The sequence below is a fragment of the Rana temporaria genome, chromosome 5, assembly GCF_905171775.1.
Source record: "Rana temporaria chromosome 5, aRanTem1.1, whole genome shotgun sequence".
NCBI lineage: Eukaryota > Metazoa > Chordata > Amphibia > Anura > Ranidae > Rana > Rana temporaria.
In genome coordinates, this window is record NC_053493.1 from 209,097,185 (window position 1) to 209,118,263 (window position 21,079).

Below are 21,079 nucleotides of genomic sequence, written 5' to 3' on the forward strand. Positions count from 1 at the left end.
AAGATACGAGGAATATGCAAATTAGCAACATACGCCTATTTACGAACGTACTTGCGCCCGATACGCCGTTTACGTAAGGCGTTTTTCAGGCGTAAAGATAAACCACCAAAAAGATGGCGCAGCCAATGTTAAGTATGGACGTCGGAACACCCGTCGAATTTCACGTCGTTTACGTTGTTTGCATAAGTCGTACGTGAATGGGGCTGGGCGTAGGTTACGTTCACGTCAAAAGCATTGACTATTTGCAACGTGATTTTGAGCATGCGCCCTGGGATACGTCCATGGACAGCGCATGCGCCGTTCGTTAGGCGCGTCATTTACGTGAGGTCACGATTCATTACCATACAACACGCCCACTACCAGCCTACTTTGAATTACGCGGGCTTACGCCGGCCCATTTACACTATGCCGCCGTAACTTAGGACGCAAGGTCTTTCTGAATACGGTACCTGCCTCTCTAAGTTACGGCGGCATAGTGTATCTGAGATACGCTTTGCCCGCACAAAATTAAGCCAGTCTTTCTGAATCTGGCTAATAGATTGTATGCTGCTGCTTGTTCTACTAACTGCAACATTACAATTTTGGTACAAAGCATGTTAAAGTTATTTACAAAAGAAATAAAAAATATTTTGCATACATCTCATTGTTCTCATAATGCATCAGTAGTTTATAGTTCTTACTGATTTAAAATAAAACCGATATACCCTAAACCATGTATTTTTAATAGTAAATCCTTAAAGATAACAATGGCCCAGATTCAAGAAGCAATTGCGCCTGTGTAACCATAGGTTATATATCAGACAGGAGGCTCATATCTTATGCATTAACTTTCTTTATTTAATGCCCATAGCAGACACTTTAAAACTTTTCTATAAACTTTTAATGTAAAAAAAATTTCAGTCAGTAAGACTACGACTCCCAGCAGTCCTTGTAATCCGTAGCCACGCCCAGGTCGGTGACCTCTATATAACAGACTGCCCGACTAAGATCCTCCTCTTTCTTTCTGCTCATAGCAAAAGATAAGTACTCACGGCAAATTTTCTTATATATTTTATTATTATAAGTGTATTTACTTCAGTATATATATATATATATATATTTAGATTGTACTTAATCGTCTGATTAGTGTTAATAGGTAGTCACTTCTTAGCTGTTAGTGATTTATTTATATATGTTTATAATGGTGCTGTATTACTCATAACAGGTATATATGTAATCATATTAGGTATATAGGTTACCTATTTCATTTTGTACCAAACGTTTTTCCCCCTTTTTTATTTCACTGACCTGTACCTTTGCCCAGTTTTTCCCCTGGGCTGCTGTACAGTACCTGTACCGCCGAGCGCCGCTCTTTTTAAAGTATTTTTTCCCTCTTTTTCCCTCAGAGGTGCTGGTGCGTCTGTTTACCTCACAGAGGCACATATTCTCCTTCCCTCCCCGTCTTTCCCGCGCACCGCGGGGGGGAGAGATTCGTCTCCCCCTCCTTCTCTCCTCAGACAAGCTTGTATGCTCTCTCAGAGCTGGAGGAGGGAGGGGCGACCAATCAGAGGAGAGTCACAGGACATGTGACTCTCTCTCTGCTCAGGCAGAAGGTGTAGGCTTTCTCCTCACGCTGCAAAGTCAGTCCCTGCACTGACGGCAGTGAGGAGAGAGCCTGGTATTGTAATTTAACCCCTGCCTGCCTTAGCAAGAATTATTTTCTCTTTGCCTTACTCCTGGCAGCGTGGATTAACCCCTACCTGCCTTTAAGCAACACTACCCATATTGCCTTACTGTTTGTGTCTATAGCCTAATTTTAAGAGCTATCCTTACTAAATATATAGCTATACAGAGCGGCAGCATGTCTGACCTCCCTGCCCCTACGGATCCTATGGAGGATAACACCAATAGGGACACAGCCCCAGCCCTGAATGCTGCCCAGATTCAGGAGCTAATTAATAAATCCATCCTGGCTGCCCTGTCCTCTGCTGCCTCCTCCAGGGTATATATACCCATGGCCCCACAGTTACCGACGCCGCAAGGCGACGAACCACCGCCCAAAAAAGGCAAAGCCTCTCAGAAGAGGAAGCACACCCTGGCGGTGATTGACTCCCCGGCAGGGGAAGGAAATAATATGCCTCAGGTAAACCCTAACACGGCTTACCAACCCCAGCATCAGACGCACTCAAATAGACCCCTGGACCCCAGGGAGTTACAATTTAAAGGGACTAAGGCCGCAAGAAGGGCCAAACCGGACTCATACATTGACTCTCCACAAGAGGATTCTGATGACCCCTTAGAGGGATCGGATGAGTCAGAGCCGGATTCATATGAGGACGATGCTGGGGAGACGGCGCTCACTACAGCTGCCAACCCTGCCACGCAGGGAGATATTCTCCTAGACTCCCTAGGAGAACCGTTCTTTGATCCAAACGCTATTAGTCACCCGCGTTCTGGAGAATGGACCCCTCTACCAGAGGTGAACCAATACATAGAATTATGGGCTAGAAAATCCCTTGACAGGGTTAGTCGCAACAAACTTAGGGCTGAATGCCCTAGACCCCTTATACCCAATAAAGTGGTGGCTACCCCTGAGATAGACCCCATTTTAACCAAATATCTAATGAAATCTGGCAAATTCCAGAGAAAAGGGGTAGAACGATCATTCCGATCCATTCAAGATCGTGTTCTAGACATGATGGGGCCCCTGACCAAGATCCTCAATCTTTCGGAACAGGCGGCAGCATCCGGGCAACCGGTCGACCTACAACAGCTGAGAGGCTGGGCGCAAAGAGCAATATGCCTGGCTGGCACTGCCAATACGGCATGCTCGATTGAAAGACGCCGATCTATACTGATGCGTCTGGACCCCCAGTTAGCCCACCTGGCGGAGTCAGAACCCGGACCGTCTGCGGACGGCATGTTATTTGGAGACTCTTTATTGAAAGACGTCAATAAATTTGTGGGCCTTTTTACGAGCCTGGACAAGGCTCAAAATTCCTTGAGGAAAGCTGGGACCCCCAAGGTTTTTAACAGGGCCGGCAGAAACAGAGGCCGATCTGCCGGCCGTGCCCCTTCCTACAGGCCACAAAATAGAGCCCCAGTACAATACCAGTACCCGCAGGCTCAATCCTACGCCGCTCCAGTGGCACAACCTGCCCCCTTCTTTCCACCACGAGGCAGACCATGGCGAGGACGAGGGGGACGAGGTTACCCACGATCCCGACCTCCCACCGGTGAGTATGATGCACACACCACTCAGTCACATTCCTGTGGGGGGACGTCTCAGGTATTTTATCCACACCTGGTCTGCGATTACGGCAGACGCGTGGATATTACACACTGTAGCGGGGTTCACTGTGGACATCGTAACATCTCCTCCACTCAATGTTATACCGCCACCCATCCGCTTCGCAAACCAGAACGTTGCTCTAATAGACAACGAACTGCGAGATTTACTGGCCAAACAGGCTATCATAGAAGTAGACCATTGCTCCCCAGGGTTCATCAGCAATATATTTTTAGTGCACAAGAAAGACGGCGGTTATCGCCCAGTGATCAACCTCAGGGAGTTGAACCAATATGTCGTATACCGACATTTCAAAATGGAAGGTATACACTTCCTCCGAGACCTCCTACACCCAGGGGACTGGCTCGTGAAAGTAGATTTGAAAGATGCCTACCTTACGGTCCCCATACACCCAGAATCACAACACCTCCTACGGTTCCTATGGAGGGGCAAGATGTGGCAATTCACTTGCCTTCCATTCGGACTATCGTCCGCCCCATGGTGTTTCACCAAACTGCTGAAACCGGTGGTGGCGGCACTGAGGAGCAGGGGGGTTCGTCTGGTCATCTACTTAGACGACATCCTCATTCTAGCCTTCTCAGAGACCCAGGCCCATATTCACATGTCATGGACTGTGTCATTGTTACAACAACTGGGTTTCATTGTCAACCAGGACAAATCAATATTGATTCCTGCTCAGCAGATGGAATTTTTGGGTTTTACGGTGGACACCATCCAATCTACCCTCAGCCTCCCCAGCCCCAAACTCGCTCTGATCCGCAAGGAGATCCGGACTACACTGCGGAAGGGTTGCCTATCCCTCCGCACGCTAGCGCGTCTTGTGGGCCTCTTAGCAGCTTCCATCCAAGCTATTTTCCCGGCCCCATTACACTACAGAGCCCTCCAGAGGCTCAAAATCATGCACCTGAGACAAGGTCTCAGGTACACCGACGAGGTTCCCCTATGTCGGGACACGATCGAGGAGTTGAAATGGTGGCTTCGCCATGCCGTAGAATGGAACGGCAGGACCATCTTCAATCCCTACCCGGATGTGGTCATAGAATCGGACGCCAGCCGCAGGGGCTGGGGCGCCAGATGCGGCAGGGCATCCACCGGAGGGACTTGGTCAGTAGAGGAAACCAAGCTCCATATCAACGCCCTAGAACTCCTGGCAGCTCTATTCGCTCTCAGGAGTTTTATGCCTCGTACCTCTACGTGTTGTATTCTATTCCGCATGGACAACGTGGCGGCGGTCCAGTACGTCAACCGCCTGGGGGGTACCAAATCCAAGGTCTTAGCGACCATCGCGAAAGACTTCTGGCACTATTGCTTAGCCCACAATATAACCCCTGTCGCGGAATACATTCCGGGCGTGTCCAACTCAGTGGCCGACTGGTACTTGCGAGATTCCAGCGACTGGCAGTTGGATCGTTCAGTATTTCTCCATCTACAACAGATCTGGGGTCCACTATACATAGACCTGTTCGCCTCACGCCTCAATCATCAGCTGCCCCGCTTCTTCAGCTGGAGGCCGGACCCAGAGGCCTATGCGGTCGACGCGCTGCACCAACCTTGGCCGGAGGGCACCCATTACGCATTCCCTCCCTTCCAGTTGATCCCCAGACTCCTCATTCGGATTGCCACCCTGGAGGCAACTGTGGTGTTGATCACACCGTGGTGGCCGACCCAACCGTGGTTTCCCCTCCTGTTGGGGATGACCGCGGATCGTCCCAGGCTCCTGCCTCACTTTCCCCACCTTCTCACCAATCCGAACGGGGAACTACACCCCCTAATTTTAGAAGACAACCTACCACTCTTGGCGTGGCTGGTTTCGGGATCGCGGACGCTGACAACGTCCTTTCACAGTCAGCTCAGGACCTCCTCGCCCTGGCCTGGGCCCCCGGGACTCGATCGGCATATCGATCAGCGTGGGGGCTCTGGGTGCGTTGGTGTGATCGACGGCAGGTCGATCCTGTACGAGCCCCTGTATCTTTAGTGGTGAATTATTTGGCAGATTCCTTTGAATCTGGCAAATCGTTCAGCTCCATAAATGTTTACCGGTCAGCTATTTCGGCATACCACTGCCCTGTGGATTCCCTACCGATCGGCAAACACCCGTTAGTCTGTCGACTCATGAGAGGCATAAGATTCCAACGTCCCCCACGGCCTAGATACCAAGCAACCTGGGATGTTTCCAAGGTGCTGGATATGTTCGCCAGGTGGGAGGATAATTCGGATCTTCCTTTAAGACTCCTTTCCATTAAACTGACAGTCCTCCTCTGCCTAGTGTCCATTAAAAGGGTATCCGATGTTAAGGCCTTGGATATCTCTAGACGACAATTTTCACCGCAAGGAGTCAAGTTTTCTGTAGTGCGCAGGACTAAGACCGGTATTCAATCGGTCTTCTACCCGTTTTTTTCCTGCTCATCCACTCCTCTGCGTGGTTCGCTGCCTACAGGCATATGAACTACAGACCGCTAGCTTGCGTTCCCCGGGTTTGTCACAACTCCTGGTGTCTTATGTCAAGCCACACTTTCCAGTATCGTCGGCCACGCTGGCACGCTGGGTACGTATGGCCATGGACATGGCTGGTATTGATGTGTCCCTCTTCGGAGCCCACTCCGCCAGAGGGGCCATGGCCACCAAAGTAGTCACGTCAGGGGGCTCCCTCTCCGATCTTCTAGTGGCGGCAGATTGGTCTTCAGAGACTACCTTCCGTCATTTTTACTTTAGACCGCAAGAGCATGTATCCATGGCAGTTTTACCCTAATATTGTATGTGCAATGTATTCTGTCAGGATATGCATATTATGTCTGCAGGATTAGATGTTAAGCTTTAAACTTGCATAAGATATGAGCCTCCTGTCTGATATATAAATCTAGATTTTCCTAGCTTGTGACGGAAAATATAAGTTATATGAAGACAGGAGGCGAGTATCTTCCCTCCCGTCCCACCCTATTATGTATATCTCTGATTTCTTCACAGGTTACTGAATATCGTACCTGGGTAATACTCCGGATTGGGATACTTGAAAGTTCTACTGTCTTCTTACCCCTGTTGGGACGGAACGCCTATTGAACCCTCGTTGGGTTAAAATTTCTCCGAGACCCCCGTTGGGACTCGACGAACGACTCTGATCCAAGTTATGGATTCCTCGGACCCCGGCCGGACGGATACAGTTCAAGACGACGACATCCGACGGGCAAGAGCTTCGCAGCAAGAAAGAGGAGGATCTTAGTCGGGCAGTCTGTTATATAGAGGTCACCGACCTGGGCGTGGCTACGGATTACAAGGACTGCTGGGAGTCGTAGTCTTACTAACTGAAATTTTTTTTACATTAAAAGTTTATAGAAAAGTTTTAAAGTGTCTGCTATGGGCATTAAATAAAGAAAGTTAATGCATAAGATACTCGCCTCCTGTCTTCATATAACTTATATTTTCCGTCACAAGCTAGGAAAATCTAGATTTACACAGCGCAATTGCTTACTTGCTCCGGCGTTACGAATGCTCCTGATTCAGGAACATCGTAACGCTGACTGCAGCCTAAAATCTGCGTGGCATAAGGCTCTTATGCCACTCAGATTTTAGGCTGCATTCTTGCGATGACCGATAGGGGGCGCTCCCATTGTGCTCAGTGTATAGTATGCAAATTGCATACTAACACCGATTCACAATGTTGCGCGAGCCCTGCGTACGCAAGTTACGTTGTTTCCGTACGGCGTGTTTAGCGTAAGGCTGCCCCTTCTAATAGTAGGGGCAGCCATTGCTAAAGTATACCCGTCGTTCCCACGTCGCAAAATTTGAATTTCACGTCATTTGCGTAAGTGATTCGTGAATGGCGCTGGACGCCATTCACGTTTACTTGGAAGCAAATGACGTCCTTGCGACGTCATTTGCCACAATGCACGTCGGGAAAGTTTCCCGACGGAGCATGCGCTCTACACTCGGCGCGGGAGCGCGCCTAATTTAAATGATTCCCGCCCCCTACGTGATCATTTAAATTGCGTGCTCTAGCGCCGGGCAATTTTGCCGGCGCGCCCACGCAATTCACAGAGCTTCTGCTCCGTGAATCAAGGGCAGCAGAGCAAATTTGCGGGGGCGCAGGGCAAAATCGTTGCCCTGCGCCTCCGTAAATAATGCGCAGATCTCTTTGAATCCGGGCCAATGTATATATGTGTGCTTTATAAAAAGAAAATGTTTCCATATTGATTGTTTTTGTGTAGTTGCATATGCATTTTGCAATCTGTGCATTCTTTTTCTTTTGACTTTTCAATAAACCTTTGAATGGGAAAAAAAAAATGTTTCAAGCAAATCATTTTAAATAGAAACATGGAACAGGAGATACAATTGTTAAATAGTGATCATACAGGTTGAAATGAAAGGATTAAGTAGTAAGAAAAAGAACTGGTCCTGGTTAATTAAGCGGAAACTCCCTGTGCACACAATAAAAAAAAACTTTCCTCTGTAAGGCCCCTATCACACCAAGGCGTTCTTCAGTGTGAAAGCAAGAAGGCTTTCACACTGAAGCAGTGCGCTAGCAGGACCACTCCAAAAGTCATGCTAGCCGCATCTTTGGAGCGGTGAAGGAGCGGTGTGTTTACAGCTCCTCCACCGCTCTTTCCGATTGAAAACAATGGGACACTGCAGTAATACCGCCAGCAATGCGCCACAGCAATTTCGACGGTATAGCGGCGCTAAAAATAGCACCACTATACCATCAGCGCACCTCCTGCCCCAGTGGGAAAGGGGTCTAAGCTGCAGCTCTCTTACAAATCTGCCTGACAGGGAATACAGGAGATAAGATAGCTACTGTGTTACTTGTTTGTTGTTGTTTTGGCTAAAAATGTTACATTGAATTCTCACTGAGATTGTCTGTCAGAGTGAGGAAGGCTTCAGACTAGCTCCCTGTCATAGAATCTCACTGAGCTGTGCACAGAAGCTGAGTAGAAGGAGATAAGACAATAAAAGATAGTGCAGGGCTACAAGACACATTGGGCCAGATTCACAAAGAGATACGACGGTGTATCTACAGATACACCATCGTATCTCTGATTTTTACTGGTCCTATCTATGCACCTGATTCATAGAATCAGTTACGCATAGATAGGGCTGAGATCCGACAGTGTTACACTGTGTTACACTGTCGGATCTTTTTTTGGATTTAAAAATGGCGCCGGGGGCGTTCCCGCTGATTTACACTGAATAATATGTAAATCAGCGAAATTCACTAACGTACGCGGACCCGACGCTGTGTTCTTACATCGTTTCCGTAGCGCGGTACCCGTCGTATACTTACCCCTGCTAAAAGCAGGGGTAAGTATTGTTAAGTATGGCCGTCGTTCCCGCGTCGATTTGTATTTTTTTTACGTAGTTTCCGTAAGTCGTTCTCGAATACGGAACTACGTAGTTTGCGTACGCATCGAAACCACTGACGTCCTAGCGACGTCAGTGGGAGCAATGCACGCCGGGAAATTCCCCGGACAGCGCATGCGTATTTAAATCGGCGCAGGAGCGCGCCTGATTTAAATAGTACACTCCCCCAGCCGCGGAATTAGAATTCCGCCGGCGGAGTTAGGATCCGCCGTCGCAAGTTTGGAGGTAAGTGTGTTGTGAATTTGACACTTTCCTCACAAACTTGCGAGGGCGGATCTTAAAACACATAGGTTACACGGATCTAAAGATCCGCTAACCTTTGTGAATCTGGCCCCTTATGTAAAAACTCAAAATGGATTTTTATTTGGAAAAAAATACAATATTTTTTATTTTATTTTATTGGATAAAACCTATTCAATAATTGTTTTTTTTTTTTTTTTTTAATCAAATTTCTTCATAAATTCAGGCTAATATGTATTCTGCTACATATTTTTAGTAAAAAAAAAAATCCCAATAAGTGTATTTTGATTGGTTTGTGCAAAAATTATAGGGCCAGATTCACAGCAGAAATACGCCGGAGTATCTACTGATACTCCGGCGTATTTTCAAATTTGCAGCGTCGTATCTTTAGTTTGAATCCTCAAACCAAGATACGACGGCTTTTGGCTTCGATCCGACAGGCGTACGGCTTTGTACGCCTTCGGATCGTAGGTGTAATACTTTGGCGCCCGCTGGGTGGAGTTTGCGTAGTTTTCCGCGTCGGGTATGCTAATTAGCTGTTTACGGCGATCCACAAAGGTACGCACGTTTGTCGCATTTTCTTGCGTCGTCGCTAGTCGGCTTTTCCCGGCGTAAAGTTACAGCTGCTATTTCATGGCTTACATTTAGACTTGCCATGTTAAAGTATGGGCGTCGTTCCCGCGTCGAATTTAAATATTTTTTTTTTTGCGTAAGTCGTCCGGGAATAGGAATGGACGTAACGCACGTCGCCGTTCAAAAAATTACGTCGGTGCAACATCATTTCGCGCAAAGCACGGCTGAAAATTTCAAAACGGAGCATGCGCAGTACGTTCGGCGCGGGAATGATACACGCCCCATTTGAATTAGGCGGGCTTGCGCCGGACGGATTTACGCTACGCCGCCGCAAGTTTACAGGCAAGTGCTTTGTGAATCAAGCACTTGCCCGTAAAACTTGCAGCAGTGTAACGTAAATGCTATACGTTACGCCGCCGCAAATGTACATTAATCTGGCCCATAGGGTCCACAATAGGATATTTTTTTATTTAAATGTTTTTACTAATAATGGTGGCGATTAGCAGGACTGCAATATTGCGGCTGATATTCTGACACTAACTGACTCTTTTGACACTTTTTGGGACCAGTTGCACTAACACAGTGATCATTGCTAGAAATATGCATTGTCACTGTACTAATGACACTGGCCAGACTTTTACTAGGGGAAGAGATTAAATGCATTCCCTGCTTTGCTGGAACATAAACTCCATCCCTTCGCTCCTGTCAGAATGGCGATCTGCCTTGTTTACATAGGCAGATCACAGTTCTGTCTCTCTACCTGATGATTGTCTGGTGCCGGAGGACATTGAGTACCCTGTTATCGCCAATCAGCTTCCACTGTGTGTAATCACAGTAAAAGCAAGCCGATGGTGGCATGCATGTGTGCCCCCTACCCAGATATGTTGGATCACATATATATATATATATATATATATATATATATATATATATACAGTAAAATGCAAACAACAGTCTATCTTTTGTTCACAAACTTTTTATTAAAGTATTAAGCACTTTCCCCGAAATGTTCATTCCCCGACTTAGTTGGGGTAAGCGGTACACATTGGTGGGGGTGGGTCAGCCACACCTCGTGACCCTTGACCTCTTGGTACCTGTCTTCTGACCTTTGACCTCTGGGGGAGGTCCCTATTCTAATTCTTGAGTCCTAGCATTAGTCTTCAAGGGGCCATTCTTTGTTTACAGGAGACACATCTTACTAAAACCTCTATTCCCCAATACAGGTGGAGGGATTATAGTATGCAATTTAATTCAGTTCATACCTCCTATTCTAGGGGGGGGGTGAGCATTTCCTTGTATGCAGTCCAAGGTTGATGAACTAGGGCAATTTTTTTTTTTTTTTTTAAGATTCAAAACAGAATTTGTGCACTTGCAAACGTATACATCCCTCCCCCCTTTGATATATTGATCCTGTGTGGGTTTGTGGAGTTTGTCTTGCATAAGCCAGGGGTACCGGTGATAGTATTGGGGGATTTTAACATGGTAATGGACCGCAAGCTGGATAGGTTCCCCCAGGGACATAAACGAGCAGTGTAGGAGATAGTCGATTTCCCAGCTTTTTTAAAGAAATTGGACTGAGGGATATCTGGAGAACAGGGAATCCGGATACCTGACAGTACTCGTGCTTCTCCAGGACACACTCTACGCTTTCCAGGATCATCCTAGTTTTGGGAAACGTGGAGATGATGCCCATGATAAGGAATGTGAATTATAGGCCAAGCGGCTTGTCGGACCACTCCTTCACTAGAATTTGGTGAGCATAGTCATTCTGGGGGGTGGAGGATAAGCCTGTTCTGGAAGCGAAATTATGGGGGACCAGAATAAGGCATTGGTGCCCCTGGGAGAGTTCCTGGACCTGAACAGAGGCACCACCTCAGAGGGAATAGTATGGGATACCATGAAGGCCTTCCTAAGAGGATTAATAATGATACAACAAATCTCAAAAATTTTAAAGCAGACCAAGAACTGGGAGAGACTAATCAAGGAGAGCGTAACAACAGCGAAAGAACAGTATATTAACAACCCGACAACCGACAGACTCAAGAACTGGATAGAGGAACAACAGATCTACTGACTGGTGACTCTTAGGCCCCATACACACGAGAGGATCCATCCGCTGGAATTGATCCGCGGACCGGCTCCAGCGGATAGATCCCCTGGTGTGTACGATCCAGCGGATCTGTTTCCGCGGATTTTTATCCCCTGGGATGGATTTCCAGCGGATAAAAATTTGAAGACATGCTTTCAAATCTATCCGCTTGAATCCATCCCAACGGATTGATCCGCTGGTCTGTACAGACTCACCGGATCAATCCGTCCGAATCAATCCCCCGCATGCGTCGTAATGATTCGACGCATGCGTGGAATTCCTTATATGACAGCGTCGCGCACGTCGCCGCGTCATCATCGCGGCGACGGCGCGACACGTTATCGCGATGGGATTTCGGCGCGGATTTCGATCCGATGGTGAGTACACTCCATCGGATCAAAATCCTCGAGAGGATTTATCCGCGGAAACGGTCCGGTGGACCGTATCCGCGGATAAATCCTCTCGTGTGTATGGGGCCTAAGGAATATAGAGAACAAATATCTCTTTCAGAGACAATCTGCCTTTGGAGAGGGGGAAAGTGTGGGATTCATGTTGGCACAGCTAGTAAGGATGAACTGAGTTGCTGAGAGTAATAAACTGGTCAGTGACAAAGGGCATGCTCCCTCCATCAATGATGGATAGGGATGAGCTTGGTGTTCGACTCGAACGTATGTTCGACTCGAACATCGTCTGTTCGTACGTTCGACGAATTTCGAACAAAACGGGTCGTTTGCGCCAAATTCAAGTGACGCGCATCGGCCCATAATTCACTGCGGCATTGCGCGCTGATGATTGGTCAAGCATGCACCATGACCCTGCATGCTTGGCCAATGACAGCGCGCAAAAAACGAAGAACCATAATTGGCCAAAGCCAGGGTGGCTTTGGCCAATTATGACTCAGGGGGTTTAGTACACGCCCCACACTATATAAGGCCGCCTGCAAGGCGGCCACGTGTAGTGTGTTCCGGCTTTGTTAAAGAGAAGTCAGTCAGACAGTTAGAGAGAGAGATATAGATAGAGACACAGTGTCTTTTCTACTAGATAGATAGATAGATAGATAGATAGATAGATAGATAGATAGATAGATAGATAGATAGATAGATAGATAGATAGAGCAGTACACCGCACGGTGCTAGGGAGCAGCAATGCCACGCCAAGGCTCCAATTATGTTACTGTACATTCATACACCATTCACATGGACCTGGGATCACTTCTCCCTGGTCCTGGGGAACCCTACTCCACCACAACTGAGGATGACACCCCTTTTCCGGCAGGAATGTCACCCCCACAATCATACATCATTCACACACATAAAACAAATCATAAGCACAGTAAAAACAAATAAAAAATAATAAAACACTAAAAAGAAAAATACACAAAAATTCAACGACGTTGGCGTGACCCACGCCTGGGCCGGCCACGGCCACGGCCCCTCTGGGGAGACTCATGGGGGGGGGAATCAGGGGAAGGAGGAGCCTCCCCTGGTCTCTGCCCACCTGCCGGCCTGCCCTCCAAGGCCAAGGCAATCCTATTGAGGCCCATAGTGGGGGCTGCCATATTGGCGTGTACTGCCTGGGTCAGGGCACACACCTCATGACCCACGCCTGCTGTGGCAGTCTGCATTTCATTGAAGCAGTTTATTAGAGCCAGGGTGTTGCAGCTCACATCCATGACTGAGTCCCTGATGGAGGCCAGGCTCTCCTCCATCCAGGCCAAAGTCCGGGTGACCTGACCCAGATGGCGGGTCTGAAGAGCCTGGTCCCTCTGTAGATTAGCCGGCAGAAGCTCTGCCACCCCCCTAGTCTTGTGTGTGGCCTTCCTGCCTCCAGATGAGGCTTGTGGCGTGGCAGTAGGGGAGTCCCTTGGGGGGGGCCCTGTTGGGGGAGGAGTGGGAGGGGCTACCCCTGGTGGAGGCCTGGCTGGTGCCAGCCCTAGGGGGAGACTCCTCCAAATGGAGTAGTACCTCATTCCCAGAGGTGACCTCCTCCTCCTCAACCTCCTCCCCCTCAACCTCCTCCTCCTCCTCCTCATGAGATGAGCTGTGGTCACTCCCCTCCCCTGAGGACTCCTGGCCTTCCTGTGGGTCTTCCTCAGGCTGATGTCCGGGGGATGGGGCAGACTGGCCAGATGGCCCAGCACCCTCCCGCCCATCTGTGGATGACACAAAACATTCACAGGTTGGAGGATCCAGCCAGCTTCCCACGAACCAGTCGCCTCAGATCGTTTATCTTTTTGGTGACCCCACTGAGGGTCCTCGTCTCACCCCCCAAGGCACTGATATCATATACTATCTCCTGGAGGATCTGCTTCTTCCTGGCCGGGGTGGTGTCACGACTCTCAGGGCCATGCAAAAATCGCCCAAATAGGGTGATGGCCCTGGTGAGAATTTCCTTCTCCCGGACAGAGAAGTTCAATTTTCTCTTCTTTGGTGCCATATCAGCACCAACAGACACCAAAAACCGACAGAAAAAACAGACACCAAAAACAGACAGAAAAAACAGACACCAAAAACAGACAGCACAAACAGACAGCAAATACAATCTCCTATAACACTCTCCACTAACTTTCAAAGAACACTCCAACACACACCAACAAACAGCCACAGACAACAGAGCAAAAGCACCTTGCTTCAGGAAGGGAAACACGTGGATGTACTTTTGCAATGGAAGGGCGTATGTCTGGGCCTATTTATGCACTGGGCGTATCTCACTAAGTACGCCGGGCCTAGTTCCTATCTCACTGATTGCGCCGGGCCGAGTTCTGAGCATGCGCAGAGAGGCTCTGACCATAGTCGGTGTCATGCGCATGCGCAGTACGGCCGGCCCTTCATTTGCACGGGGTCACGGCTCATTTCAATGGAGCACGCCCACTTCCTTCCCACTTTCAATAACCCCACCTTACGCCTCCTAATTTACGTTACGCCGGCGCATATTTGGGCGCAAATACTCTGTGGATACGGTACTTGCGTCTCTAAGTTGAGCCGGCGTAATGTAAATGAGATGCGCTACGCCGGTCTATATATGCGCCGCTCTACATTAATCTGGCCCTCAGTGTGTAGAGGATATATATACATCCTAGCGTTGTACATAGATCAGCTATTCCTATTGTTAGGCAGTAGATTGTGCTAGCTGCAGTGCTCTAATGTGTTGTATTGCCTGCATAGTGTTTAGTTTACACCTAAACATAGTCTCAGTGTTAGTGGACGTGTGCTATTTAATTGCACATACACGCAGTTGCTGTTACTGCACGTGTGCTATATAATTGCACATAAACGCATTAGCTGTTACTGCACGTGTGCTATTTATTTGCACATAAACGCAGTCATTGTTACTGCACATGGGCTATTTAATTGCACATAAACGCAGTGTCTCTTACTGCACGTGTGCTGTTTTTTTGCCCATAAACGCAGTCGCTCTTACTGCACGTGGCCTATTTAATTGCACATAAACGCAGTCACTTTTACTGCACATGTGCTGTTTTTTAGCCCATAAACGCAGTCGCTCTTACTGCACGTGTGCTGTTTTTTAGCCCATAAACGCAGTCGCTCTTAGTGCATGTTTGCTGTGTTTTTGCCCATAAACGCAGTCGCTCTTACTGCACATTTTCTGTGTTTTTGCCCATAATTGCAGTCGCTCTTACTGCACGTTTGCTGTGTTTTTGCCCATAAACGCAGTCGCTCTTACTGCACGTGGGCTATTTAATTGCAAATAAACACAGTTGCTGTTACTGCACATGGGTTATTTAATTGCACATAAACGCAGTCGCTCTTACTGCACGTGTGCTGTGTTTTTGCCCATAAGCGCAGTCGCTCTTACTGCACGTTTGCTGTGTTTTTGCCCATAAACGCATTAGCTGTTACTGCACGTGGGCTATTTAATTGCACATAAACGCAGTCGCTCTTACTGCATGTGTGCTGTTTTTTGCCCATAAACGCAGTCGCTCTTACTGCACGTTTGCTGTGTTTTTGGCCATAAACGCAGTCGCTCTTACTGCACGTTTGCTGTGTTTTTGCCCATAAACGCAGTTGCTCTTACTGCACTTTTGCTGTGTTTTTGGTCATAAATGCAGTCGCTCTTACTGCACGTTTGCTGTGTTTTTGCCCATAAACGCATTAGCTGTTACTGCACGTGGGCTGTTTTTTTGCCCATAAACGCAGTTGCTGTTAGTGCAGGTGTGCTATTTAATTGCACATAAATGCATTAGCTGTTACTGCACGTGTGCTATTTATTTGCACATAAACGCAGTTGCTGTTACTGCACGTGGGCTATTTAATTGCACATAAACGCAGTCACTCTTACTGCACGTGTGCTGTTTATTTCTGGTTTTGTCCTGTGTAGGCTATTAAAATGACTGGAAGGACAACAAAGAGAGGCAGAGAGTCACGAGGGCAAGCAGGCTCTGCATCTAAAAGCAACGCTGGTGGTGGACACGGTGCATCCTCTTCAGGACGTGGCCATCTGACACGCTTGTCCTTCTTTTCGGGAGCTGGCCGTGTTGAGCCTCAACATGCAGAGAAATTAGTAGAGTGGATGACCAAGCCGTCCTCATCCTCCTCATCCTCTCTCACCCAGGCTGAGCTTAGTTTGTCTGGCAAAGCAGCTGCCAAGGCGTCCTCTTCCCTCTGCACAATGGCATCACACAATCCTTCCCTAATCCCACCATGTCCTCCTGAGGAGTCCCCCGAACTGTTTCAACACAGTGTTGGGTACATGCTACATGATGATGCGCAGCGTTTTGAAGCCTCCGATGACGGAACACAGATAGAGGAAGGCATTGATGTGAGCCCAGAGAGAGCGGGTGCCCGAGAGGGACAGCAATCTGCCAGTCATATTCCTCCAGCTGCAGCATACTGCCAGGTTTTCGACAGTGATGAGGAGGGAGGGGATGATGAGGTCACTGACTCTACATGGGTGCCTGATAGGAGAGAGGAGGAGGAAGAGGAGGAGGAGGAGGAGGAAGAGGCACAGGCACATCTCCAAAGAGGCAGGATGCCCTCCAGGGGCCAGCTTAAGGGCAGCACACCAACTGCATTACATCGCAGAGCTACGCCTGTGCAGGGCACTGCTGTGTCTCAATGGTACTGCAAAAGTTCTTTGGTGTGGGCCTTTTTTGAGACATGTGCATCAGATCACACCGTTGCTATTTGCAACATATGTCTCAAGCGTATCTCGCGTGGCCAAAACATCACCTGCTTGGGCACCACATGCTTGACCAGACATATGTTGACCTGCCATGCAGTTCATTGGCAAGCATACCTGAAAGACCCACACCAAAGAACAAAGCGGACCTCCCCTTGCCCCTCATCAGCTGGGAGCTCCAACCCCACTAGACCCTCAGTCCTCTCTGAAGCCTGCACTGATAGGACTGAAGGTGTAGAAATAGGTGTGTCACAACCTAGTAGTACATGCCGGAAATCTACTGATGGTAGCAGACAAATTTCCCTGCCCCAGCTGCTGCAGCGCTGAAAGAAGTACTCTCCCAGCCATCCACATGCCCAGTGGTTGAATGCTAGCTTAGCGAAATTGCGAGCACTTCAACTGCTACCTTTTCAGTTGGTAGATTCTGCCCCCTTCCGTGAGTTTGTGGAATGTGCGGTACCTCAGTGGCAAGTACCCAAACGCCACTTTTTCTCACGGAAGGCGATTCCCGCTCTCTACCGGCATGTGGAAGGCAATGTCCATGCCTCGCTGGACAGGGTAGTCAGTGGTAAGGTGCATCTTACCGCTGACTCATGGTCCAGCAGGCATGGACAGGGACGTTACCTCTCTTTCACGGCTCATTGGGTGACTCTGCTGGCAGCTGGGAAGGACGCAGGGCAAGGTACAGTAGTGTTGGAGGTTGTTCCGCCACCACGCCTCCAAAACACTACTACTGGTTGTGGCACACCTCTCTCCTCCACCCCCTCCTCTTCTTCTTCCTCTGTGGCCTCTTCCTGTGCTGATGTTTCCTCTGAACCAGCTGTGCTCCGTAGGCGTACGAGGGGCTACGCAGGAATGCAGGCCAAGAGATGCCATGCGGTGCTAGAGCTGGTGTGCTTGGGAGACAGGAGCCACACTGGAGCAGAGGTTCTGTCAGCTCTACAGGGGCAGGCTCAGAGGTGGTTGACGCCACGCAGGCTTAAGCCAGGAATGGTGGTTAGCGACAATGGCACCAACCTCCTCTCTGCCCTGCAGGGACAGGGAAAACTGACCCATGAGCCCTGTCTTGCTAATGTTCTCAATTTGGTGGTGCAGCGGTTGTTGGGCAGATACCCGGGCTTACAGGATGCCCTGAAGCAGGCCAGGAAAGTCTGTGTGCATTTGCAAAGGTCATACAATGCCACTGCTCGGCTGACAGACCTCCAAAGGGAATATAACCTGCCCAAGAACCGCCTAATCTGTGACATGCCCACCAGATGGAACTCTACATTGGCCATGCTGCAGCGGCTGCACACGCAGCAGAGGGCCATCAATGAGTACCTGTGCCAATATGGCAGCAGAACTGAGTCAGGGGAGCTTGTTTTTTTTCCCCACGCCAGTGGGCCTTGATCAGGGATGCATGCACAGTCCTGTCACCATTTGAGGAGGCCACGAAGATGGTGAGCAGTGACAGTGCATGCATCAGTGAGACTGTCCCTCTTATTCACCTGTTGGAGCACACGCTACATGGAATAATGGACAGGGCCCTTGAGGCAGAACAGAGGGAGGAAGAGGAGGACTTCCTTACCTCTCAAGGCCCCCTTTATCCAGACAGTGGTCCTGCATGCACACAGGAAGAGGACGAGGAGGACGAGGTGGAGGAGGAGGAGGATTGTATCAGCAGCATGGAGGTGGAGCCTAGCACTCAGCAGCAGCAGCAGTCTTCAAGGGATCACTTAGAGTCCCAAGGAACCTGTGGACTGTTACGTGGCTGGGATGAGGTGGCTGCGGATCCTGTCGTCCTCAGTGACCCAGAGGACTGAGCCCGAATGCCTCAGCAAACCTACGTTGCATGGCCTCCCTGATCCTGCAAAGCCTGCGTAAAGATCCTTGTATTCGTGGTATCAAGGAGAGGGATCATTACTGGCTGGCAACTCTCCTTGATCCACGTTACAAGAGTAAGGTTGTGGAGCTTATCTTGCCATCGCAGAGGGAGCAGAAGATGAAACATCTTCGGGAGGCCTTGCAGAAGGGTCTGTGCAACAGGTTCCCAGAACCTGGGGGATTACCAAATCCTGTTCCTGTACAACGTGTTGCAGAGGCTTCGGTGAGTCACAGAAGGAGTGGTGGAGATGGTGGCCGTCTGACCGATGTGTTCAGACAATTTTTTAGTCAGCAGCCCCAAGGTATGACCGGTTCCAGCAACCATCGCCAGCGATTGGTTTACATGGTGCGTGAATACCTAGGGGCAAGATCAGACTTGGACACCTTCCCCACCAAAAATCCTCTGGCTTACTTGAGGATGGATCACTGGCCAGAGCTTGCACAGTACGCAATTGAGCTACTGGCTTGCCCTGCATCCAGCGTTCTTTCAGAACGCACATTTAGTGCTGCTAGAGGCTTTGTGACCAATCACAAATCACTCCGTTGATCGACTGACCTTCACAAAAATGAATCAGGCTTGGATCAACACCAGCTACCAAGCACCTGATGCTGATGTAACTGAATATTTTTTTGGAAATGACAGATCCCTTGGAGGCTGCCTATGCTGATGCTGAGTGACTGTCCTGTTATGCTGCTAACTGAATATCCTTTTCCTCCTCACTGATCTTGCTGATAGCTAATAAGAACATATTTGTTTCTGGGCTCCGCCACCAGTGCCTAAGGCCCAATATTTCTGCCCCTGTTAAACAGGGGCGTCTAATAACAATTTTTGATGCAATACTTTGCATGTGGCTATTTGCTGCGCTCCAATTACAGTATCTGAGGGGTTGCAGTGTTGTGTTGTGCGTAAGGCCCAAGTTTTCTGCCCCTGTTTAACAGGGGCGTCTAATAAGAATTTTTGATGCAATACTTTGCATGTGGCTCTTTGCTGCGCTCCAATTACAGTATCTGAGGGGTTGCAGTGTTGTGTTGTGCCTAAGGCCCAAGTTTTCTGCCCCTGTTTAACAGGGGCGTCTAATAACAATTTTTGATGCAATACTTTGCATGTGGCTCTTTGCTGCACTCCAATTACAATATTGTAGTTCTTTGTTTGATTCTTTTCTAATTTGAGTTCATCGTAGCTTTCTCCTACGTTATCATAGTGTCATGTTTATTTTCCTGTACTAAATACTCATCATTGTCAATGTAAACACCACAAATCTAGATTTGTTCTTTTAGGCAGCATTGATATAATAAGAAGCCACACATTGTTGAGTATCCAAAAATATTTATTGTATCACACTTAAAATGTGTAATTTTCATTTTTTCAAAAAATATCTTAATAGAAATTGTTTAATTTTTTTTGTCAAGAAATATATTTTTGCTTTTAAATACTTGTCTACATCTATTTTTTTTTAAACCCTCCCCATCACATCAATCAGATTCTTCAGGTTTTGGTCCACCTTTCGGTTGTTCTTTATGATCTTCTCTAGGGCGAGGTTTGTGTCCTCTATTTCTGCCCTGCAGGACATGATCTCCCCAATTAGCACCTGGGCACTGTAGGTGTCTAATCCGCCCCAACAGCTCGAACACCTCCTGAAATTTGAAAAAAAAAACATGTATTAAAATTATGCAGGCCTACATGTATTACCTGAAGCTGTGCTGTATGACACTGACCTGATGTGGTGGCATTTTGCACTTCCTGCACATCCGGCGAGGGTGGGGATAGATGAATCAAAAAGATTAGAGGCCTGAAAGAGGAATATCAATCATTATTTTTAAAAAGTGTCGTACAATTGTCTGTTTTTACAATCCTTCTAAGCTCAACACAGGATTTTATCCATTACCAAAGCTGCTGCATTTCTCTATCTTTGGCCAAGTTTCCTACATGGAAAAACAACAAGTATACACTGGATCACCTCTGTGTGACATGCTAACTAGGTTGTTCTTGTGACCAACACTCAGTGCCGATCCTGACCTCCCTGGGGCCCGAAGCAAAATGACATGTCACATTAAAGAAAGTTGAGAAGTGGGGGGAGGGGGTGTTCTGCTGTCGGAAATTACATCTTATATTAAATTAAGAAGCAAGGGGTGCTGACTTCTTGCCTCTTCTCCCATGCAGCCAGCGAGTTGAAAAGCAGGGTGAGGGGGCGAAAATGACTTCTTACCAGGCGGGGCCTCTAGCTATTTGGGGGGCCCTTCGCAGCTTTGCGGGGCCCTAAGCGGCTTGCATAGTGAGCCTATAAGGCGGATCGACCATGCCAACCATTGTGCTACTGAGTCCATATGTGTAATCAACTGCTGTGCTGAGCATACTCTCCTTTTACTGTATATTGACTTAAGTTGGATTATTTAAATCTAGTTAATAACACATCTACAGTAGGTGTTTGTGATATTGTGCTTTTAGCACGACAGCGTCGCGCTGATACTCGGCGACAGGGTGCCGAGATCTCCCCGACATCTCACACTCACTGGAATAGTGACAGCACATTCCA

At 48.3% G+C, this 21,079-nt stretch overlaps 1 protein-coding gene across 1 annotated transcript; it reads left to right on the top strand.

The window, feature by feature from the left end:
• Positions 1-1,361: 1,361 nt before the first annotated feature.
• LOC120940574 lies at positions 1,362-6,470 on the top strand. The gene is made up of 2 exons (XM_040353519.1): positions 1,362-3,215; positions 6,254-6,470. The coding sequence occupies exons 1-2, from the start codon at positions 1,841-1,843 to the stop codon at positions 6,259-6,261; spliced, it is 1,383 nt and encodes a 460-aa protein (XP_040209453.1). The 5' UTR covers positions 1,362-1,840; the 3' UTR covers positions 6,262-6,470.
• The last annotated feature ends 14,609 nt before the right edge of the window (positions 6,471-21,079 follow it).